Consider the following 22,678-nt stretch of genomic DNA (forward strand, 5'->3'; position numbering starts at 1 on the left):
GACGCATCCTCAATATATGAGCCGAAATAAATCCTCTGTCCCTGGATTTGCTTTTTTTTTTTAACGAGAAAACTATCTAACGCACCCAAATATGTGACCTCTCTCATCAGCGACCTTCATTTTAGTCAACTAAGAACAAGGGAAACGAAAGGGGTTTTCCTGGCGTTTGTGAGCGGAATATAAAACATTGGTTCTCAACCTGTGGGTCGGGACTCGGGTCGGACTCGGAGGACCTTTTCACAGGGGTCGCCTAGGACCAATCGGAAAACACAGACATTTACATTCCGACTCATAACAGTAGCAAAATTAGTTATGAAGTAGCAACAAAAGTAACTTTATGGTTGTGAGTGGGCATACCACAACAGAGGAACTGCATTAAAGGGCTGCAGCGTTGGGAAAGTTGAGAACCGCTGATATAAAACATCCTCCACAGGTTCACGTTTTGAATGCTCGGTTGGTCCCCAGCTGGTGGAGGTTTAGACTATGGGGGGAACCGGGCCACTGGGGCAAGTCCACAGAAATATATTATCCCTTCTACCCTCCTCCTCACCATGTCCTGCTTCATGTTTTCCCACTGGCATGATATTTTGCCAAACACCCATGGAAATTCTAAACCAAAGCAGAGCTTTTCTCACTTGAGTTACTTCTGCATTCAGTAATATGTGAATTGTAGAAAAGGCTTTTAATCTTTGTTTGTTTGTTTGTTTTTCAAGACAGAATTTCTCTGTGTAACATTCCTGGCTGTCCTGGAACTCACTTTGTAGACCAGGCTGGCCTCAAACTCACTGAGATCCGCCTGCCTCTGCCTCCCAAGTGCTGGGATTAAAGGCGTGTGCCACCACTGCCTTATAACTCTGAATTCAAGTCCATCAACCACTCGTTCTATATTTACTGAAAGCTTCTTGGCATATGTCTGGCACAGAGATAATAAACAGAATAAAAGAGACGATTAACAGGCACAGGCAAGGTCTTGCTGTTGGGGGTTGGGCTGGGTCTGACTGAGTTGTGTCTATAGGGGATATCAGACGGATCTTGTTATAGTGTGTGTGTTTGAGTTTGTGCAAGGTTTTAGTGTGTGTGTGTGTGTGTGTGTTTATGCAGAGTCTCCATAGGTCATGTGTGTAGTTAGGGAAGTTAGGCTGGGTCTGCTGTATTGTGTGTAGTATGCTAGGCAGGATTTCAGTATGTTGTGTGTATGAGGGAGGGGGGGTTAGGAGGGGTCTGGCTATATTGTGTGTCTACCTCCCAGGTAGTGGTAATAAAGGAATACACGCCGTGGGGTTCAGGTTAGGAGTTTGGACTCATGACGGAATCCACTTAAGCAGCCAAAGGGGAGGTAAGCAGGTGCTGTTGGGGCGACCTCTCCAGCCAGTATGTGCTTGGGTGATCAGTTTGCAGAAACGTGAGGCCTGACTAGGCAGTTCTGGGGACAGGTCTGTGTAATTGCGGGGGGGGGGGGGGCGGGGGGAAGTAACTGAATCTCTTTGAGATTCTTAGCCTTAAAATCAGTAAAGTTACACCTTCTTAACAAGCTGGTGACCCAAAGCATGCAAAGGACACAGGAAAGAGAAGGGTGTAAATAAGTCCTTTCTATTCCCACCAGTACCACAAAAGCGAGTTGTCTTTGTTCTACAAAGTAACATTGTAAAATATTATTGTTCTTCCATCCTCGGCTGGGCTTAGCCCCTGGCTCTTTGCGCCTGCGCCTTGGCCCTCTAGGGCGATGACCAGGAAGCTGCAGACGCTGGCAGTCTCCTAGCAACCAGGTCGCCTGGGAATGGAATCAGCGATCTGGCTGGCAGACACCAGGAGACTACAGGCACTGTAAATCAAGTGAGGCCGCTGCAGCGGGTAGGTGCCCGGCACAGGGCATGGGGGGCTTCCTGACCTACCCAGTTCCGTTCACACGGGGCTCACGCCCCCACACCCTGGCTCTCGCCTTTTCATTGGCGGCCGGATTCTTGTTGTGTGTGCCCTTTACAGGAGGGCAGCCCCTTGTCCCAGAGACCGTGATTCCCTGGAGTGGAGCCCATTTCAGAGATGGCTGCCACCTTCTCAGCCTGGCCCCTTTCCTCCCCTTGTTGGCTGGTGGCTGGCACCAGAGTCTGGCTTGTCGTTTACTTCAGAACTGAGTCCTTCTCCTGCCGCTAAATGCAATGGTGATCAGGATAATAACCACAATCAATGTATTTCAAGTTCTGGTCAGCCAGGCTCCTGGGTCTCAGTTAAATGAACGTGCTGGAAGGACAGGAAGGAAGCACTCCTGTTACCTAATTTTTCAGCTGCAGATACACGCATGGAGGGAATGACTTGTCAAGGGTAACCCACAGCCTGGACTATATCCCATTGTTAACCCTGAAGCCACATTGCCTAAAGTTGTTCAAAGTGTGTGTGTGTGTGGGGGGGAAGGGAGATAATAATAGATCATTGTTTAACCTTCATCCCTTCTTGGGAATGTGTCCTAAGCATGTGAATACATGTCTTTGACATGAAGGAGCAAGACCTCTGCTTGAAAAGCTTCTGGCTTTACCAACTCTCTAGCCAGTATCTGTTTCCTTACTTATAACTGTGGGCGACGCTTTATGGAGTGGTTGAGTTAGATGCCACTTAGGCACTAGTTATGGCTGCCACCGGTTAAGCAGGGACATCAAAGGAGAAGCCATCTTGGTGTTTGCTTGGTTGGCCTATGTTTTCCCTCTTGGTGCCTGTGACCAAGGAACCCATCTATCAGGTAGCCCGAGCAGTTTCTTCTGTCATTAAGGACCGAGATTTGCAGTTTGGGTTACTGACCAGGGCTGTGACCTTGTGAAAACTTGTCACCTCTGTTTGCTCGTCTGTAAATCGAGGTGAAAGTGTCTGCCTGTGTTTGTCTTCACCGGCAGTTCTGAGGCTGAGATGGCTGGGTTCCACATGCTAATAGTAATAACGCCAGGGTTTTTGTTTTTGTTTTCCCTTTTATTAGCGATTTCTACAGAGCTTCGTTTTCAAAGCCCTTTGGCGGTTGTGGAAAGATGGCTCATGCCCGGATCTCCATGTACATGCCTCCCGACATCGACCCCACAAAGGCTGCCATTGCTTATGGCTGTCGGGCCTTGCCCAAGCTTAATGAGGAGCTGCAATCACCGAATCTCCAGACAAGGCAGAAAGCCCTAGTGGCTCTGTGTGACCTCATGCACGATCCTGAGTATGTCTATGAGGCCATCAACATAGGTGAGAGTGTCACACCCCAGGTGGTCATGACTGGGGGCCTGGCGTGGCTCAGACAGTGGATGGCATCAGCAGAAGACGGGCTACTTATTAAGCCTGACTTCAGGCCAGCAGTACCCCTAAGTGCAATGCTACCTGCAGGAGGGGGAACAGTCTCAGTCTACAGATATGCAAATCAGTGTCCAGGAGAGCGGTGTGAGTCTAAGGTTGCCTAACCAATAGATTAAATAGGAGGGGCTGGAGAGATGGGGGCTCAGTGATTAGGAGTACTTGCTGCTTTTCCAGAGGACCTGAGTTCAGATCCTAGCACCCACATCAGAGAGGGCTTCTGTCCTCTGTGTGTCCTTGCACTCATATGCACAAACTTATTTACACACACACACACACCTATACATAATTTAAAATAATATAAGTAAATCTTTAAAAATTTAAGCAGGATCTTTATCCACTAAATCTGGCATCCCTGGATCTAGCCAATTCAAGGGCATGCATGTGACCAGTTTGTGGAATGTCTCCTTTTTTTTTTAAATTTTACTTTTTATATTTTCATTATGTGTATGTGTCTGTGGGTGGCTATGTGTTTGTGAAGGCATGTGCCTGGGGAGGTCAGAAGAGGGGGTGTCTGATCCCCAGAGCTGATGTTATAGGTGGTTGTGAGCGGCCTGATGTGGGTGCTGAGAATTGAACTCGGGATCCTCTCCAAGAGTGGCATGCACATGGCAGGTTTCCAATCTGACCTCATGTCTCTCCTGAGATCAAAGAAATGTCAAGGGCAATTTTCTTAACCCCAGGGCCTGCCTACAAGAGGAGGAGTGAATAGGAAAAGTGAGGATTGGGGATTTAGCTCAGTGGTAGAGTGCTTGCTTTGCAAACACAAGGTCCTGGGTTCAGTTCCCAGGTCCAGAAAAAAAAAGAAAAAAAAAAAAGTCAAAACAATAAAAAGACACAAAACAAAACAAAACAAAAAAACCAAGGTAACTGGCACAGACAACTCCAGGTGTAGAGGCACACACCTTTAATCCCAGCACTTGGGAGGCAGAGGCAGGCGGATCTCTGTGAGTTTGTGGCCAGGAGCCTGGTCTACATGGTGAGTTCCAGGACAGCCAGGGCTACATAGTGAGACTCTGTCTTTAAAAAGTCAGAGAGAGAGAAGAATTATGAAGAGATTAAGAGAGATGGTCCCTGGTTGTGAACCCCTTCTACTAACATGCTGTGCCACTGACTTGACTCCCCCAAATTCAAAGTACCTTTGGTACTTTCCTGTTGCCAAACATTGCGTCACATGCTGACTTCTATCCATTTTTTTTTTTTTTTTTTTTGAACTGGCAAACGTTCAAAAGGTTTCCTGTCTCCACAGGCTGCCTGGAGAGCCTGAAGACCCTGCTGAAGGATGAAGATAACCTGGTCCGGATAAAGACCACTGAGGTGCTGTACATCATGGCCACCCATAACGTAGGCAGGTGGGCAACTACTAATGAAAACCAAGGTCACAGTTAGAAATTGTTCTACTCCCCCTGGGTAGACATCCTTGCGTGACCCGAGTGCTCTGACTTCTATTGGTAGCACTGCCCTCAGGTGGTGCTTTTATTTGTTGGTGACAGTCCTCTCTACAGGGTAAGTTTTGGTTGTCCTTGTGACAGCAGAACAGGGTTCTGTTCCAAACCCTTTTCTTGGTCCTGGGGGATCGAACCCAGGGCCGCATGCATGCTGTGCAGGTGCTCTGCCCTGGAGCTGTACTCAAATGCTGTGCTAGACTAGTTTTTAAGTTAGATCCTGGTTCTGGCCTTCCCCCGCTGAAGGCGGAAAGTTCAGATCCAACATCCCGCAAAACCGTTGCCATTCCCGAGTCCCTTGTCTTAGCTGCTCCTGGGGAGCGTGGCTTCACCTTTCTGTTGTGCGGTCTGAACAGGTCTCATCTCTCTCTCACTGAGACGCCGAGGACATAGTGTATAATCCCTGCAAATGGTCCTCTCCTGTGTCAGGTTTCGTTATTTGCACGTAAACGCTATTTCACCTTGCTAGTTAGAGCCCGGGTGGCAGTTGGGGCAGGGTGCTTTCTCCCGTTAGCTGAGCTCGTCCCCTCGATTAGGGGGCACTGGTTGTACTTGGTTCAAAAGCAGAATCCTAGGTAAGGCTATAGATCAGTGGCAGAGCATGTGCCCACCACGTATAAGACCCCCTTGTTCTGTTTCCAATACTGAAAAAAAATTTTAAAGAAAAGGTAGCATTTCAGACCACACCACCATGCCCTCTCCGTAGTCTCCTGTACAAAGACCACTGCCATTGTATAGAGGCTCACAGTGAAAGACAGCAGCTCCGAGGGCCAACTGCCAACTGTCTCCGGCTTATTTAGTGTAAATACTGACACTGAGAAAGGCTTCATATCGTATCCAAAGGGCCTCATGGTGTTGCAGAAAAATTCAAAGCCACTCTGGGCTTTGATGTTACCCCATGCTTTCAGACCCTTAGTGACCTCCCTGTACCTGCTGGAGACAGATGCTGCTCAGTGCTGTGATAGGACATGTGTAGGGGGTACACGGTGCCAGTCTGGGCCCTAACTCAAGAAGATAGATCAATGCTGCGGTCAGAGCAGTGAGGTAGGGGCGTGGGCTCTGGCCCGTCGGTGGTGAGGTACCCTTTCCTGCTCTGCAGCCTAGTCAGATCTCTTGGTCTCACTTACCTTGTCAAAGAAAACCTCAGGGGAGAGAGGATGACCGTTGTGCTCTGGAATTGGAGGCAGACTGTAGTAGCGTTGACCCACCTGTGCTCCCCGAGGGAAGCTCTGGATACTGTCTGGGGGAGGTTGTGGAACCTTTTGGACATGGAGCCTAGCTGTCAGCGTGGATTCTATAGGTCACAGCCAAGCCTGGGTTCTGGCTGGAGTCGGCCTCTTCCTCTCCCTCCCAGTTTGCTGGAATATAATAAGCAAGTGTGCAATATAAGCTTCTGATGCCACAGATAGTAAGTGGCTGGTCCTACCGACATGCCTTCCCTGCCCTGACACTGAGCCAGAATACATCTTAAAGTTGTCCCTCCCAAAGGTGCTCAGTGTAGGATTCTAAACTTAGCCCTTTCCCTGCACATTACAGTAGATAAGGAAGGGAAATCGTCCCCACCAAATGTTGGTTTCTAAATCCCACCTCCAAATCAGTGTTGACTCCCCCCCTCCCCAGTACGTGCTACCCCCTTTTCTTATTCTCTCTCCTTCCCTCCTTATTTCCCTCCCTTTGTCCTTCCTTCCTACCTTTTTGGGACAAAAGACATTGAACTTTGGGGCTTTGTATATGCCAATCGAGTACTCTAGAACGGAACTGTACCTCTAGCCCTCAGCAGTGATTTTATTACTCTGGCCAGTGGCTCGCCAAGCCCTAAGTGACTGCCCCAAACTCCTTGTGTTGAAACTTCACCCGCACGTCACACAGTAGTGACAAGGAGGAACAAGGCTGGCCTCCTAAGTGTGGCATCTTGGCACCTTGGGTAGTCAAATCACCTAACACCCTGAAGGGCAGGAAGCTCCCTGAGAATTCTGGTCCTTGTTCTTTGGCTGGCATGCTAGCAAAGGAGCCACATTCTTTTTTTTTTTGGTTTTTCGAGACAGGGTTTCTCCGTGTAGTTTTGGTGCCTGTCCTGGATCTCGCTCTGTAGACCAGGCTGGCCTCGAACTCACAGAGATCCACCTGGCTCTGCCTCCCGAGTGCGCCACTGCCACCCGGCACCCCCCGAACGTAATTTTTGATTAATTATTTGGGGATCTCATGCAATGCAGCCATATCACACTCACTTCCCACTCCTCTCGGGTCCACCATCCCACTCTTGTGCCACCCTGCCCCAAACAACAGCAGCAGCAACAACCAACCAACCAAACAACCAACCAAACAACACCAAGTCCAATTTGTGTTGCCCACATATTCATCTGGAGCGCCGTCACACTCCCAGGAGGAACCACATTCTTTATAGTCAAACGACTTTCTTAGTTTTAGTTTTTCTTGCTGGGTGTTTTTGTCTTAAAAATTTTTATTGTTACCAAATATTTATTGTATAAAACCATGAATTTCATCATATTTCCTAAGCAGGTGTATCATGTATTTTCTTTATTCCCACACCCTCTGTTACCTGGTTTTATCTCCCATCCCTTTCTTTTCTTCCTAAATTATCTTTTTTTTTTTTTTTCAATCCTTTGATGCCGGGAATTGAACCCAGGGATTCATGTTAAGCACGTGCTTTACCAGTGAGTCCCCTGCTGGCTTCTCTCCCTCTCACCATTTCTCCCTCCCTTCCCTTCTCCTTCCCTCCTTGCTGTGTTACTCAGGCTATCCCAGAACTCCTTGGTACAAGTGATCCTCCTGTCCTAGTCCGCTGAGAACTGGGACCAAGAAGCATGCCAGCCAGTGTGCAAAGAATGCTTGGTATGGAATGAATCATGGGGTGGGGGCGGGGGAGGAGAGGAGGGAGCCCAGCAGCTCTGGAGTGGGTGTGTCCTGTGGGTGTGTCCTGCCAGCACCTCCTTTTTCCAGTAGCGTGCAAATCATCCTCTCAGATTAAGTTCTCACCAATGTCACAGCGCCGTGACTGGCCGGGCATGTCCTCTGTGCTGGACATTTATCGAAGAGCTTCAGACATGACTTTATTCCAGAACCCACCCTGACAGGTGTGACCTCAGAAGACTCCTTTGCAGATGCTGTTGTCTGCTTCAAAGAAATGGTTCACAGTCAAGGAATAAAAGAAACAATGTATTTCCTTTAAATCAGCTCAATTAACTCAAAACCACAAACAACAAGACATTTGCCCATCTCTGCGTGAGACCCAGGCCTTTTCTAGGATATGGGTCCATCAGGTGGTGGTTGCTAAGGACTTTTCTGCTTAAATCACCAGTTTGATTTGCAGCATGTATCTCAAAAGCACACTAAGCTAAAAAAGACATGATTGAAATATCTGCCCACAAAAATGTAGAACATCTTACAGTCACCTCACTTTCTTTGAGACTCATTTGAGTTTTTACATAGCATTCAAAATTTCTTTCAAGAGGAAATAAAAAATAATTCTTTATTTAATTGGCTTACCTAATATTTAATTAACTTACGTGTTGTTAAAACAATCGTAGAGGGCAGCCATGGGTCTGGGGGGAAGCAGAGGGCGGCAAGCAAATGCCGCGTAAGTCAGTTGGGAGAAGGCAAGAGAAGGGAGGACTGGGAAGAGTCTGGGGGTGCCAGGCTGTGAAATCTCCCCCTGGGAGCCAGAGCTGGAGAACGGCGGTGAGCTCAGCTCCACTGTGTAGGCAAGGTGGGTTCCAGGTTTCTGCTGCCTTGTGCCACTTCACAGGTGGCCGGACTGATGCTCGAAACGGTGAAACGAATCCAGGCTAGAAGGATCCAGAGACATTGCTCAAAAGTGAGAGGGCTGTGATTCCTGCCACCCCACAAGCCACTACGCTTTGTGTTCATGGCCTCCTAGGTTTCTAGAAGGTGGAAGATCTCTCTGGCTTGAGATAGCATGGATTCCAGCAGGGTCACTGACCTGATCTTCTCTGAAGCTCTTCAGAGATCACAGGGCTATCGTAATAAAAACAGCACTGCACTGGCATAAAAACAGACATATTGGTCAGTGGAATAGGATTGAGACCCCATATGGAAGCACACATGTAGCCAAGTTTCTCAGGTCCCACCCTGCCCTTTGGTCCCATAGCCGCTTATAAAATAACCATTCAGAGGCTTATATTAATTACCAACTGTATGGCCTATGTCAGGCTTCTTGCTAGCTAGCTCTTACATCTTAAATTAATCCATTTCTATTTATCTTGTGTCCCGTGGCTTTACCTGCATCCCATTACATGTTGCTCCTTGGACAATAGTTCAGTGTCCCCCTCCCACCACGCTCCTTTTTCCTCTCATTATCTCTCTTGGATTTTCCCACCCAACTCCATCCTGCCCTGTCATAGGCCAATGCAGCTTTCTTTACTAACCAGTGGGAACAACGTATATTCACAGCGTACAGAAAGAAATCCCACGGCACTTCCCTTTTTCTGTCTAATCAAAAAAGGAAGGTTTTAACATAGTAAAATTATATATAATAAAGCAGTTATCAAGCAAGAATTACAGTTACAATATCTAGTCTGTTTATAGTTGGCAAAATTAGAAAATATTCTACCATCTATCCTATTTTGTGAGTCTAAAGTTTTATATCTAATTTATCTTTTATGGTGACTAAGGAAACCTATAATTATAACTATCTAATCTTCAACTCCACCAAAGACCCTCAGAAGAATATAATTTTACCTAAGTAAACAGGAAGTGCATTGTAAGCAACTTGCAAAGATCTAGAATGACAGAGACATCTGGCTGCCTGGACAGTCACCTAAAGTTCCTCTGTAATGTTGGGGCATCCATCTTCAGCCTATAGGCCTAGAATTTCTCAGTCACTTCTCCCTGAAACTTCTGCTACACACATACTTTTATAGCCACCTGATTTTTGACAAAAAAGCCAAAAATACACATTGGAGAAAAGAGCATCTTCAGCAAATGTTGATAGTCAAAGAAAATAGCTATGTGTAGAAGAACGGAACTATAGCCTTATTTCTCTCCTAACACAAAATTCAACTCCAAATGGATCAAAGACTTCAACATAAGTCTTGATACCCTGAATCTGATAGAAGAAAAAGTAGGGAATACACTTAAACTCACTGGCACAGGAAAGGACTTTCTGAAAAAGGCACAGATAGGGTAGGCCAATAACTAATAAATGGGACCTCATGAAACTAAAGAGCTTCTATACAGCAAAGAAAACCATCACTCATGTGAAGAAGCAGTCTCCGGAATGGGAAAAAACGATCTACCACCTACGACAGCCATATCTAGACGATACAAAGAACCAAAAAAACTAATCTCCAAGAAAACAGCCCAGTTAAAAATGAGGCATAAAACTAGTTAATCAGAGAGTTCTCAAAAATGAAATACAAATGGTTGAGAAACGTTTTCAAACATATTCAACATCCTCTGTTATGGGGGAAATGCATATTAAAAGGAGTTTGAGATTTCAACTTACTCCTGTCAGAATGGCTAAGCTTTAAAAAAGTGACGACAAAGTTAGCCTGGATGTAAGGAAAGAAGACTTCTTCTTCACAGCTAGTGGGAGTGTACACTGGCTGCAGCCACTGTGGAAATCAGTGGGGTGGTTCCTCAAGAGGCTAGAAATAGACCTACCACACCACCCAGCTATACCACTCTTGAGCTCATGCCCCAAGGACTCTGTATCCCACGGTAGCGATAACTGATCAGCCATGTGATAAAGCGCTGCTTTATTCACAATATCCAGGACACGGGAACAACCCCGATGCCCATAAACTGATGAATGGGTAACTAAAATGCAGTGCATTTACCCAACAGAAGAGCCTTCGACTGTTTAGACAAATGAAACTGGGTTTGGAGAGACAGCTCTGTGGATAAGAACACTTGTTGCTCTTGCAGAGGACCTGGGTTTGGTTCTCGGCACCCACACGGTGGCTCCAGGTCCAGGCTTTCTTCTGACTTCCTTGAATACCAGGTGCACATGTGATACATACACATACATGTGGGCAAAACACCCATAACACATAAAATAAACAAATCTTTAAAACAAAGAGGCCGGGCGGTGGTGGCGCACACCTTTAATCCCAGCACTCGGGAGGCAGAGCCAGGCGGATCTCTGTGAGTTCGAGGCCAGCCTGGACTACAGGGTGAGTTCCAGGAAAGGCGCAAGGCTACACAGAGAAACCCTGTCTCGGAAAACCAAAAAGCAAACAAACAAACAAACACATAAATAAATGAATGAATGAATAAATAAATAAATAAATAAATAAACAAACGAAGAAAAGAAACACAAAATGGTCTTCTGATGTCTCAAACCATCTTCCCTTCCTTAGAACTGGCTTCTTAGAGCATGACATCATCCTAGCCCTGTCACACCTGCTGGATGATCACCAGATCGTCTGCCGGGAGAACCTGCACCAGGCATACAAGCATCTGGCACAGCTGCCTGCAGGTAGGGTTGCATCGCACATGGGATCTGGTATACGACTGTCTATGATCTTCCCCTCCAGGTCACTTGGTGCAAGGCTGCAGATCACAGTCCTTGGTACTTTTTGTTTTTCTTCCTTTTAAAATGACCTCAGGCCGGGTGGTGGTGATGCACACCTTTAATCCCTGCACTCGGGAGGCAGAGGCAGGCGGATCTCTGTGAGTTCGAGGCCAGCCTGGGCTACAGAGTGAGATCCAGGAAAGGCACAAAGCTACACAGAGAAACCCTGTCTCGAAAAAAAAAAAATAAATAAAACAAGATAAAATGACCGTGGGGCAGGTCTGTACTCCTAACTCCTCCCGAGTGCTGAGGAGGACCAGCCTGGACCGCAGAGTAAGACTTTGTCTCAAAACCATAGTGGCAGCAACAAAGTTACCTTTTTGTTCCAACATGACAAACGTATTTTACAAAGTTGGGCGTGTAGCTCATAAGTAAGAGAACACCTGAGTCCTATCCATTTCTAAAAATGCAAATAAGCGAATGTTTTCTTTAATCTGTAACAAATGAATGCAAATAAAAAGCCCTGGAGCCTCCCAAGCCTTTCCACAGGCCAGATTCTGGGTTCCTCTTCCTCGGGGTGACTTCTTCAGTTGGTAAAGCCACATGTTGGGTTGTCTGGTATTTTTTTTTTTTTCTTTTGGGGGTAGTGGTATTGAACCCAGGCTTCACATGTGCTGACCAATACTCCATCATGGAGTTTACATCCTAGTTCAGTTTATGGCTCTAAGCTTTATGAAGATGAGAATATCCAGCCTATACTATTTCGGTTTTGGATGCTTTTGTTTAGTGTTTCATTGCTGGATCATAAATGATTTTGGAAGACTAGGATTCACACTAAGTGAGTATACTAGAGTTTGTCTATTCTGCTGCCAAAGGACATCTGATTGTATCCACTTAAGGCATAGAAACAGTCCAAGTACTCTCTGTATCTCTCCACACACAGTACCCTTCCTCTTCATCTCCCTTGAGCCGCTAAAAATTTAGTGAATATAACCTACAACATGTACATGGATTTTTGCCACAGATATAGTATATAAAAAAGTATGTATATAATGCAACTTTGCATATTTTAAGTCTGTGTTAAGTGGGTCTTGCTGCATGTATCCCTTTCCAACTTAAAAATTCTCTAAGAAGTAATATAATTTTGAAAGGTATTATTGTATATGTGTTGTGCATCTCTTTCCACACAGCATCATAGCTGATGATGATGATAATGATGATAGTGTGTGTGAGTGTGTGTGTGTGTGTGTGTGTGTGTGTGTGTGTGTGTGTGTGAGAGAGAGAGAGAGAGAGAGAGAGAGAGAGAGAGAGAGAGAGAGAGAGAGAGAGAGAGAGAGAGAGATGATTTGTGTGTGGAGGGCAGAGGGCAACTTTTGAGCTTTTGGGAGTCGGTTCTTGCCTTCCACCTTGTAGAGGTAAGGTTTGGTTTGTTCCTGATGCTATCTGTCCTGCATACTCCAAGTTAGCTGGCCCAGGACTTCTGGGCAAATCTGACCCCACCCTCCGTTTTTACCTTAGGAATGCTGGGATTACAGATGTCTGCTACTGCATCCATTTAAAAAGAACAACAATAACAACAACAAAACATAGATTCCAGGGATAAAATTCAGGTCACCAGGAATGTGTGACAAGTGCTGCTACCTGTAGAGCACCTCACTAGCCCTAATATTATAATTTTGAAACATACCCATGTTGTATCGAAGGGTCTTATACTCTCACTGCACTCTTTTGTCATTTGAATGTATTATGTTCTGTTTTGTTCTTTGGGTTTTTTGAGACAGGGTTTCTCTGTGTAACAGCCCTAGCTATCCTGGAACTTACTTTGTAGACCAGACTGGCCTCGAACTCACAGAGATCTTGCCTGCCCGTGCCTCCCAAGTGCTGGGGTTAAAGATTTGTGCCACCATGCCTGGCTCTTGAATATATTGTGACTTGTTCCCATGTTGGCTGTTTCCACTTCTGGGATGCAGGAGGAATGAGCACCTCTGCACAGACCTTTCTGGTTCACAAGAGGGATGCCCCTAGAGTCTGATAGGGGAGGTGATGCTGGCCCTAGATGCCTGCCTGCCTTCCCTTTGCAGGATGCCAGAACTGCTTCCCACCCTACCCTCCCCCAGCCAGTGGCATCCTTATCAGTTAGCCCAATGGTGTGCTGTGGTAGATCACTGCCGTATGGTGTTGCCCGCGGGTGTGACCAGTGAGAATGACATCACTCTGCTCGGCATTACCCCAGGCTCCTCTCTGCTCAGTGCCTCTGGGGAGCTGGGATCCACCCTGCCAATTAGTTCTTCTACTTCTCGTCAACGTGAAGGAGTTGTCCCAGATCCCAAGTGTTTGTTGATCACCTGCACTGACAATATCATTTTTTTTTCCTGGACTGGCTGGGTAGCATGATGGTTAGTCTCCATTGCCAACTCAATGAGACCTAGAATCACCTTGAAAACGGGCTCTGGGCATGCGCTCACGAGACTGTCTTGGGCATGTTATTTGGTGTGGGAAGACCCACCCACTGTGTGTGGCATCATGCCCTGGGCTGGGATCCTGAAGAAAAGGAGAAAGTGAGCTGAACACATGAATCGGTCACTCTCTGCTTTCTGACTGTGAATGTGTCGCGAGCTCGCTGACAGCTGCCTCAGGCTCCCGCTGCTGTGACATTCTTGTGATGGATCATTCCTGGATCTCTGAGCCAAATAAACCCTTCCTTCCGTTAACTGCCTCGGTCCAGAGTGTTTTATCACAGCGACAGGAAAACTAACCGAGATAGGTCGCTTCTCATCATTTGTTCTTTTGTTGACCCGAAAGCTCTTCATTTGGAAGTCGGTCTCCCCAGTCATTCCTTTGTGCTTCCCCAAGGTGGGGGATTGCTACAAAAGACAGTCCCATTTATCCTGAGCTCGTGAAGACATCCCGCCATGCTTTCCAGGAAATAGGAGCCATTATTTTTCACGTTTAGCCTGCGAAGGTCATAGCTAGAATGGAGCTTTGCCCATCTTTCTAGACCTTACCAATCAATCCTGCCGGAGTTCTGAAAGCTCTGGTGTCCTGGGCTCTCTCGGATGCTCCCCGTCTCCCTGTAGAACTCAAACAACATGAGTGGGGCATCTGCTGTGCAGACAAGCCCAGTGAACCACAGCCTTTCCGGAGACCGCGGCGGCGTCAGCTCTTGGCCCCGGGGCCTTGATGGGTGCCGATCCCTGTGGACGAGGTCCCCAGGAGGGAGGCCAAGGCAGCCTGGTGGAAGGATTGGCAGCAAGGACTTGGGGTGGCGACCTGGAAAATGGACAGAGGGAGGAAGGCAGTGTGGTGGGTGCCTGGGTAGAGATGCGTCTTGGGACCACTTGGGTGCTGCGGCTTTGGGGTTCGCGCGGGGGGGTGGGGGGGTGGCTGTATGTCACACGGTGTCCTAGCTGGGTGTGGCCTGGACCTCTGCTCCAGCATCCCTCTTATCAGTATGTAACCTTGGGCAGTAGCCAGTTGGTGGGAGCCTGTTTCGTCTGTTTGGGTGCTCCCCTAGCTTGAAACATATGTTATGGGGCTTCCTGTCATTAGTCACATTGAAGGTTTTTTTCTTTTCTTTCTTTTTTTTTTTAACCAGTGTATCCTTGATGTCTGCTGCTCCCACGGCACCACCAGCCTCTAGAGTATCTTGCGTGTAGCTAATATTGTTTAGCAGGTGGATATACCTCCAGGTTTTTTTTTTCCCCTTCCGAATCTTTGGTGCTACCAAGGTCTGACTTGTTCCTAGAATAACCAGCAGGGGGTGCTCCAGGACTAGGGCCTGTCCCAGTGACTGGCTTCTTAGGTCCTAAGGGGTTGCCCTGTTGCGAGAAGAAACCAAAATAGAAGAGGTAAATGCCACAGAGGGGCGGCCAGGCCAGGCTCCCCAGAAACTGGTGGCCGTGAGTTCCCACCCAGGATCCTCCTTTGTTTCAGGCATTGACTGGTTCTCTGGATGAGTCTGGCCTGGCCCTTTCTCACGTAACTTCCTCCTGCTGAGCCTGGCTCTCAGATGTTGGCCCAGATATAGTGGTGGCAGGTGTAATTTACTATCTCTGGTCCTGATGTGGGCTGCCTGGCCTTGGGTCAAGCCCTGGTGGTGAATGCCGGTATCCTTTCTAGCCAGACATACCCACGAACAGCCAGAGATGGGGTACAGCCTCCACCTGTGGAAATCATTCCCTGGCTTCGGACCACGTCTAGATCTCAGCGGGGGCAGTGGGCACCACAGGGAGATGTTTGCATGCGGTTTTGAACCTGGGAAGGTTAAAATGCTGCAGGGAGCTTCCCTGGAGTCATATTGTCTGGGCTCGCTTGAGATCCGGGAAGCTGTTTCCACAGGGAGCTGAACCTGTAGGGACCGGCTATTCCCTGAAGTGAAGGGCTGCTGGAGAAACTCGCCCTTCGTTAGGATGCCTCAGCCCCAGCTGGGCAACCCTTGCTCTTCTGCAGCATCTGCCTCAGTTTCCTGGCAGCTGGGAAACATCCCCCCCCCCCGTCTTGTGTCTGACACCACCCCCATGCCCTTACCCTGACAGTCCAAGCTGCTCCTGTCCCTGGCCTTAGTTAGGACCACGACTGATTACAAGGACCTATGTGGTTTCTGGGCTGCTGTCAATAGTTTCTGGGTACCTCCACCTCTCCTCTCTACCCCCTGGCACCTCCTGCAGGACAGATCCTTCACCTGGCTAGCCTGTCAAGACTGACCACAGTTCCAGAACTTACCCTCACCACCTCTCTTGGGCCAAGAAGGCTTTCTTAGCTGATTCCATGATGTTTTCACAGTATCCCCAGGGTTCAAAATAGCCCATTACCAATGGAATTACCACAGGGGCTGGCTCCCCTGGGGCCACACTCTAGGCTGTTCTGGCTGGCACCTGATGCGGGAACTACCCCAGTCCCGAAGCTCCCTGTTAGGCCTCTGTCGGTGAGATGAGTCCCCCAAGAGTGCCACCCAGCTTCTGGTGGCTGCTCATCCTATGGTGCAATGTCACCCTCCATGGCATTCACCCCTGTGCCAGCTGGGACCACTCTCTGCCCATTTGTTTTGGATGTCTGCTATTATCTAGGGCCTAGACAGACCACTACAAGCCTTAGACGCTGTAGACTGGCCAAGTCATTTGCTATGCTGTTGGGTGGTGGGAAGTTGTCCCGTTAGGGTCTGTGTGTGTGTGTGTGTGTGTGTGTGTGTGTGTGTGTGCGCGCACACACACACACACACACAGGCATATATGTGTGTGGAGCCATAGGTGGGTTTTAGTTCATGGGAACTGTCCATCTTTCTTTCTTTTTTTTTTAACATTTTAATAACGTTTTATTTCCTTTAGACATTTTTGACTATTTAATTGGACTAGATTTCTCTAGAGTATTCACATACGATTGAACACTTTTTTTTTTTTATGAGTTTATTTGGAAAGCTTTCAAACAGAGGATGATCAGAGAGGGGAACAAGGATGAGAAGGTGTCCATCCTTTTTGGAGACAGGGTACTTGCCTGGGAGGTAGGCTGGGCTGGCTAGTGAGCACTGTGGATACGTCTGCTTCCACCGCCCCAGTCTCGGGGTTACAAACCCATACCACGAGGCCCAGTGTTTCACGTGAATGCTGCGAGTTGACCTCTGCTGCGCATGCTGGAGCAGAGCCATCTCTCCATATCGTTTCCTCGTTTGTGCGGCAGAGTCAACAATGTCAGCTTCTTAGGAGTGTGGTGTAGAGCACAGCTGTTGAGGGCGGCCGGCATCACCGTAACCATCGTGGATTCCCATACGTCCATGACCGTACAAGTCCCCGAGGAAGGTGGTAGTCCCGGATGGTGGTGTGTCTTGGGAGAGGCTGGACAGCACCCTCGGAGGGCAGGCCAGTCCCTTCAGCTAGTCTTGTCATCCGTTTCCCACTTACTTCCTTTTTAAGTCCTGTTGCCAATTTCCCTGCCAAGGCCGGCTAGTGGTGTTTACTTTGTAGGCCTCTCCTGGGCCTCTCCGGGTCAGCCTGTGGCCCCAGGGGTGAGGGTGGGGGGGAAGGTCAGACAGTACCTGGCAGATGTATCAGTGAAACTTGCTATTATTATACTGATCTAGAGTGGGTGAGTGTGGGAAGATGGGAATAATGGGGAAGGATATGACTTTTCAGACAGGCTGAGGTGGACTTAAGCTTGATCCTGAAGGATGGAAATATCTAGGCCTCTGAGGATGGAGAGCAAGAAGGAAGGAAGTAAAAACTGTCCCAGGGAGCCCGGCATGGTACGCAGAACGGAGGTCTGTCTCTGGAGGATATGATGGTTGATACTGTGAACTTGACAGGATCTAGACTCTCCTGGGAGATCAGGTTCTGGGCATGCCCTGTTGATGGTCAGTATAGATTAGCTCAGCCATTGGACAACCCTGGGAAGGACTATCTAGATTAGGTAGGTGGAGGAGGGAAGATCCACCTTGATTCTGGGTAGCACCATGTCACACGCTGGGTTCTAGATGGGAACAAAAAGGGGCACGTGGGCTGCCCCATTCTTGATCACGGATGCAATGTGATCGGCTGCTCTTACCGCTATGACTTCCCCAACACGACGGCCTGGAACCTCAGATTGTGAGCCAAGGTAAGTTGCCTTTGTCAGTTATTGTAACCAAGGCAACAGGACAAGTAACCAACACAGGGGCTGGGAGGGGTCACGAGAAGGTGCCCACGGGGCTCTAGAGGAAAGCCACTTCCTGGGTCAGGCCTCCTCTGCTCCCTGCACACACCCAGGGAGGCAGAATCTTTCTATTTTCCCTTCAGCTGTGTATTTTTAGGTTAGAGATGCTCACAGTGAAATCTGTTTTCTGTTTCACAGCTGGTATTAAAAGCACAGAGTACGTCTTAGTGACTTACAGTTGAACATTTTATCTCCTTAAACAAAAGCCCCCCCCCCAGGGGGGGGTTCTTACGGTTGGTGACATGGGGACAGACGAAGGAGAGTCCCACATAGGTAGGAGGGTAGGTGGACCAGAGACCCGGGTCTGTGTGTTTGTATCTGGGTATGTTTGTGTGGACGTCGGCTGTCCTACACTCAGGGCTCCGTCTGGAGTTCTCCTTGGAGGAAGCAGTTTCAGGGTCATCCTGCGCGCCTCCTGGATTCCTGCTCCATCCACATGCAGCACAGGGTGGGGATCCAAGCACCCTACTCCTCCTGTGTTCCCCACGAAGAACACTGAGTTCCGCCGACTTGAGGGAATCCCCCCACCTGCCTGATTCCTGACCTTGATCTTGGGATGCTTCCAAGGGTGGTGATAAGGTGGTCACCACTGGCCCCCCGCAGAGGTGCGGAGTATTACTGTAACTGTACAGAGTCTGACTGCACCTGAAGCGGGCCCTTGTTGGGCAATACCTCCTTGACTTGTATCGGTACCGTTCTACCACCCCAAGTACCTCTGAACACAGAAGCCACTGAGTGGGTAGGAGGGGATCTGTCCTATACTTTCCTCCTTCTGGGAAGCCACCTGACACCCCCGAAGAGCTTATCTGTGGGGTAAGGAGTCCCAGTAACAGTGCAAGCAGGGCCAGTGCTGGGTGGGGTCTTGGGAACCGCAGAAGTGGGTCAGAACCACCATCATTTACAACCTTCTGTCATCACGTCTGAGGGGCCCGGTAGGTTTATTCTCTTCTGTAACTCCCCTCCTTTTTAAATTCAGTCCAAAATGACTTTACCTGTGCATGTATGGTAGACGTGGGGAAGGGGTGGGAGAGACCCCAGCACGGAAGGCATCTCTAGCTGCTGCAGATGGCACCGAGCTAAGGCACACACGAGCCACACACACAGCACGCAGGAACAAGGTTCGGCTCCATTCAGGGTATTTTATTTTCTTAAAGTAGACAATCTTTGACTTTCATACGGTCATCAGCTCTTCTCTCCCTCTGTACATCTCAACTCCTTGGCTGCGATCTGTACATTGACCTTGGACTCATGGGTACCAAACAAAGGGTTGAGAGAGATTTGGCAAGGGCTCTAGTGGTGCCGTCCCCGTTGGCAGCAGGGGTTTTGTGACCAGCGTCTGTGGGCCCTGGGGCTAGAAGGCCTGGAATGCAAGGTCCCAGGTCCCAGCAGGGGTTCCTTCAGGCCACAACTCTGGCTGTGCCTTCACCGGAGTCTGAGCAGCTAGCTCCCAGCCCACCTCAGGCTTGGAGTGTTTGGGGACCAGGGAGTGCCTTCTCTTGCCTGCCCCCCTCCCCCTTCTTTTGGCAAAGCCATAGATAATTTACACTTTAAATACCAAGACATTTAGCTATTGTTCATTCGCTCCTAGTAAAGAACCTTCTGTAAATACATCACATTTATTTTTCTTAAATAAAAACGAAGCAGAAAACGGCACCAATTACAAGAGGACGTTGCAGAGGCTTATGTACATATATGTCCCATGAGGCTGGCGTCGGGGTGCCACCTGCCCCAGAATTCTTTGGAGCCGAGGAGCAGAATCGTCCAGATGACAGCTTCTATACTCACACAAGCCAGACACAGAGGGGACACCTGAAATGAAATGTGTTTTGAAAATCTGCATTTAAAAAAGAATAGCTAATCACGTCCGAAACTGTAGTTTTGTTTCGTTGTTTTTTTTCTGCGAAACATAAAATTTGGCCAAAAATAAAAAAATTAAAAAAAAGAAAAAAAAGATGCCAGGGAAGAAAAACCAGGTTTCCATTTATAAAACATCAGACCAGCAGAAGGAGAGCCGCAAACCCAGCTGGCCTAGTTTGAAATAAACGATGCCGCTCATTTTCCTGGGTTAATTTTTGCTGCATACTTTTTAGCTGTTTAAAAAGAGCCACCAGTGGTTAGATGTCCGATCCGTACAGTCCCTTGTTTTCCCGCGGGTCCGAGGTACGGGACACATGTGGTGCAGAGTGGCCGAGTTGGGTGCGGCTGGGAGCGGGGGAAACAACAGCCCCTGCTCCGGGCCTCCCCCCTGGTCAGTGGTAGTCCCCAATCCGGAGCTCAGTTGGTGAGCTGGCCTTCTTCCGGGCAATGGGCACAGCTGGCCGGACCTGGCCCCAGAGAGTCCTGCGGCCTCTCCCCGCCCCGGGGCAGTCCAACGTGAACCCCCATGCAGAATGGGGCCAACTCAGGAAGGCAGAGTGAAGGGGGGGGCAAGACGGCCTCCTCGGAACTGATCGGCAGCTCCGTAAGACTTCAGGAAACCTTGACACTTGGGCGAGCTCTGCCATCTCCGGATGTGCGTGTGTGCGTGTGTGCGTGAGTGTGTGCATGTGTGTGTGTGTTTGTGTGCGTGTGTGTCGTCTACCTACCTAGCAATCTATCCAAATATATTTATGTTTGCTGAGACGTGGGGCCAAGAAGGCAGAGGCTGGGGGTGGGGGTGGGGACACACTCTTCAAGCCCCGTTTTCTGCCCCCTGGGGGTTGGGCCTCTCTCTAGCATGAGCCGGGGGTCCGACACCCCGCGGGTTTCACCACCGGCAGGCAAGGCAGGCAGGCAGGCCGTGCCTGGCTCCTCAGCAAAGGCCAATGTACTTGAGATTGTTCTGTATAATGACATCCGTCACCGCGTCAAAGACAAACTGGATGTTACTGGTGTCGGTGGCGCAGGTGAAGTGGGAGTAGATCTCCTTGGTTTCCTTGTTGCGGTTTAGGTCCTCGAACTGACGCTGGATGTAGACGGCAGCCTCCTCGTACGTGTTCTGACCCTTGTACTCTGGGAAGCAGACACTGAGCGGGATGCGTCGGATCTTCTCCGCCAGGAGGTCCTTCTTGTTCAGGAAGAGGATGAGCGAGGTGTTGATGAACCAGTTGTTGTTGCAGATGGAGTCGAAGAGGCGCAGGCTTTCTGCCATCCGGCTCTGGGGTGGTGAGGAGGGAAGTGCTGGTGTTAGTCTCTGTGAGCAGAGAGAGGACTTAAGACCCGCAGCCCCGCCAAGAGGCGCCGCCCCCAGACCGCCCACCCGCCCCGTGCTTGCCCCTGAGATAGCGTCATACGTCTGATAGGTCAAATCAGTCTTCACTCATCTCCCCCAGAAGCAGCTGACCGTCTACTTCGCCCCGAGTATCTAGGGGTTCCCTCCCCCTTCAGGACCCCTCCTCTGGGTAAATGATGCTCAAATGGCCTCAATACGTGGTCTGAGGGCTGAGGCAGTGCCCAGCCTAGCCTCCTCGAACCCACGGGGATGCAGACCCCTCCTCTGGACTTACTCTGAGGACCTGACATATTTCAAACAGTCCTAGCTCCTGGGTCTCTCCACACCCACACTCAGAAGCTCAAACATTCCATGGGGAACTATTTCTTCAGTGTGAGTCTGGGTTTCACACAGTCCCCTGAAACCTTAATTCTGCCATGCGGCACCTGCGGAGGGACAACCTGTGCTTCCATAGGCTGGAATGGCCGCTGTCTCTGCACCTTGCCCTCCCCCTGCCCCCACTGGATTTATGGGCTCACATGCAGTGGGTGTCCCGCCATGTCTGAGCAGGCAGGCTTGCACAAAGAGAATGAGGGTGACGTGACTGTGGGACAGAGTTGTGACCGAGTGACAGAGCATGGTCTCTGGTCCCTTCCACTGTTTGCCTCTCTTCTTTTTTGAGGACATGTCATGTGCACAGTGACTTTGGGCCTTAAGGAGCATGTCCAAATGTACTCCCCAGGACATGGACAGATCTTCTTTCTTTCTTTCTTTCTTTCTTTCTTTCTTTCTTTCTTTCTTTCTTTCTTTCTTTCTTCCTTTCTTTCTTTCTTCCTTTCTTTCTTCCTTTCTTTCTTTCTTTCTTTCCTTTCTTCCTTTCTTTCCTTTCTTCCTTCCTTTCTTTCTTTCTTTCTTTCTTTCTTTCTTTCCTTTCTTTCCTTTCTTTCTTTCTTTCTTTCTTTCCTTTCTTTCCTTCCTTCCTTCCTTCCTTCCTTCCTTCCTTCCTTCCTTCCTTTCTTTCTTTCTTTCTTTCTTTCTTTCTTTCTTTCTTTCTTTCTTTTTAAATTAATTTATTTATTATGTATACAGTGCATATATCCCTGCAGGCCAGAAGAGGGCACCAGATCTCATTACAGATGGTTGTGAGCCACCATGTGGTTGCTGGGAATTGAACTCAGGACCTCTGGAAGAGCAAGCAGTGCTCTTAACCTCTGAGCCATCTCTCCAGCCCACAGACATCAACGGGTAACTGCCCCCACCTGGGGTCACTGCAGGTGGAAACTGCCCATCACTTTAAGATAAAGTGAACAAGCCAAGTTCCTGGAGAAGCCTAAGCCAGTTTTATATCCTCATCAACTGAGATACTGGCCAGCGAGTGAGTGAGGCTGGCATTGACAAGGGGGACACAGGGCACCCGCAGCATCCCCAGCGGCCACAGTGACAATGATGACCTCCCTATCTCCATCTTACCGATGGAGAGACTGAGCCGCGGAAAGGCAGGAAATGTGCCCCGAGTCCCTCATCAGGGGCTGTGGGCTTGCAGTCTCACGC

At 48.8% G+C, this 22,678-nt stretch overlaps 2 protein-coding genes across 4 annotated transcripts in view; one reads left to right on the forward strand and one right to left on the reverse strand.

Annotated features, from left to right (window-relative positions):
- The first annotated feature begins 1,486 nt into the window (after positions 1-1,486).
- The window catches only part of Rsph14 (radial spoke head 14 homolog), a 79,576-nt gene continuing 58,384 nt past the window's right edge, over positions 1,487-22,678 (forward strand). The window contains exons 1-4 of the mRNA XM_006979072.4: positions 1,487-1,851; positions 2,963-3,210; positions 4,565-4,667; positions 11,102-11,220. Coding sequence (XP_006979134.1) covers positions 3,012-3,210; positions 4,565-4,667; positions 11,102-11,220 — 421 coding nt within the window. The 5' untranslated portion in view covers positions 1,487-1,851; positions 2,963-3,011. The remainder of the gene's footprint in view (positions 1,852-2,962; positions 3,211-4,564; positions 4,668-11,101; positions 11,221-22,678) is intronic.
- Gnaz (G protein subunit alpha z) overlaps positions 19,057-22,678 on the reverse strand; it is a 52,691-nt gene continuing 49,069 nt past the window's right edge. For all 3 annotated transcript variants that reach the window (XM_042266702.2, XM_015997770.3, XM_006979070.4), the window contains one exon: positions 19,057-21,073. In XM_042266702.2, the coding sequence (XP_042122636.1) occupies positions 20,729-21,073 (345 nt within the window). In that variant the 3' untranslated portion in view covers positions 19,057-20,728. The remainder of the gene's footprint in view (positions 21,074-22,678) is intronic.

The sequence above is a fragment of the Peromyscus maniculatus genome, chromosome 21 (genome assembly GCF_049852395.1).
Source record: "Peromyscus maniculatus bairdii isolate BWxNUB_F1_BW_parent chromosome 21, HU_Pman_BW_mat_3.1, whole genome shotgun sequence".
Taxonomy (NCBI): domain Eukaryota; kingdom Metazoa; phylum Chordata; class Mammalia; order Rodentia; family Cricetidae; genus Peromyscus; species Peromyscus maniculatus.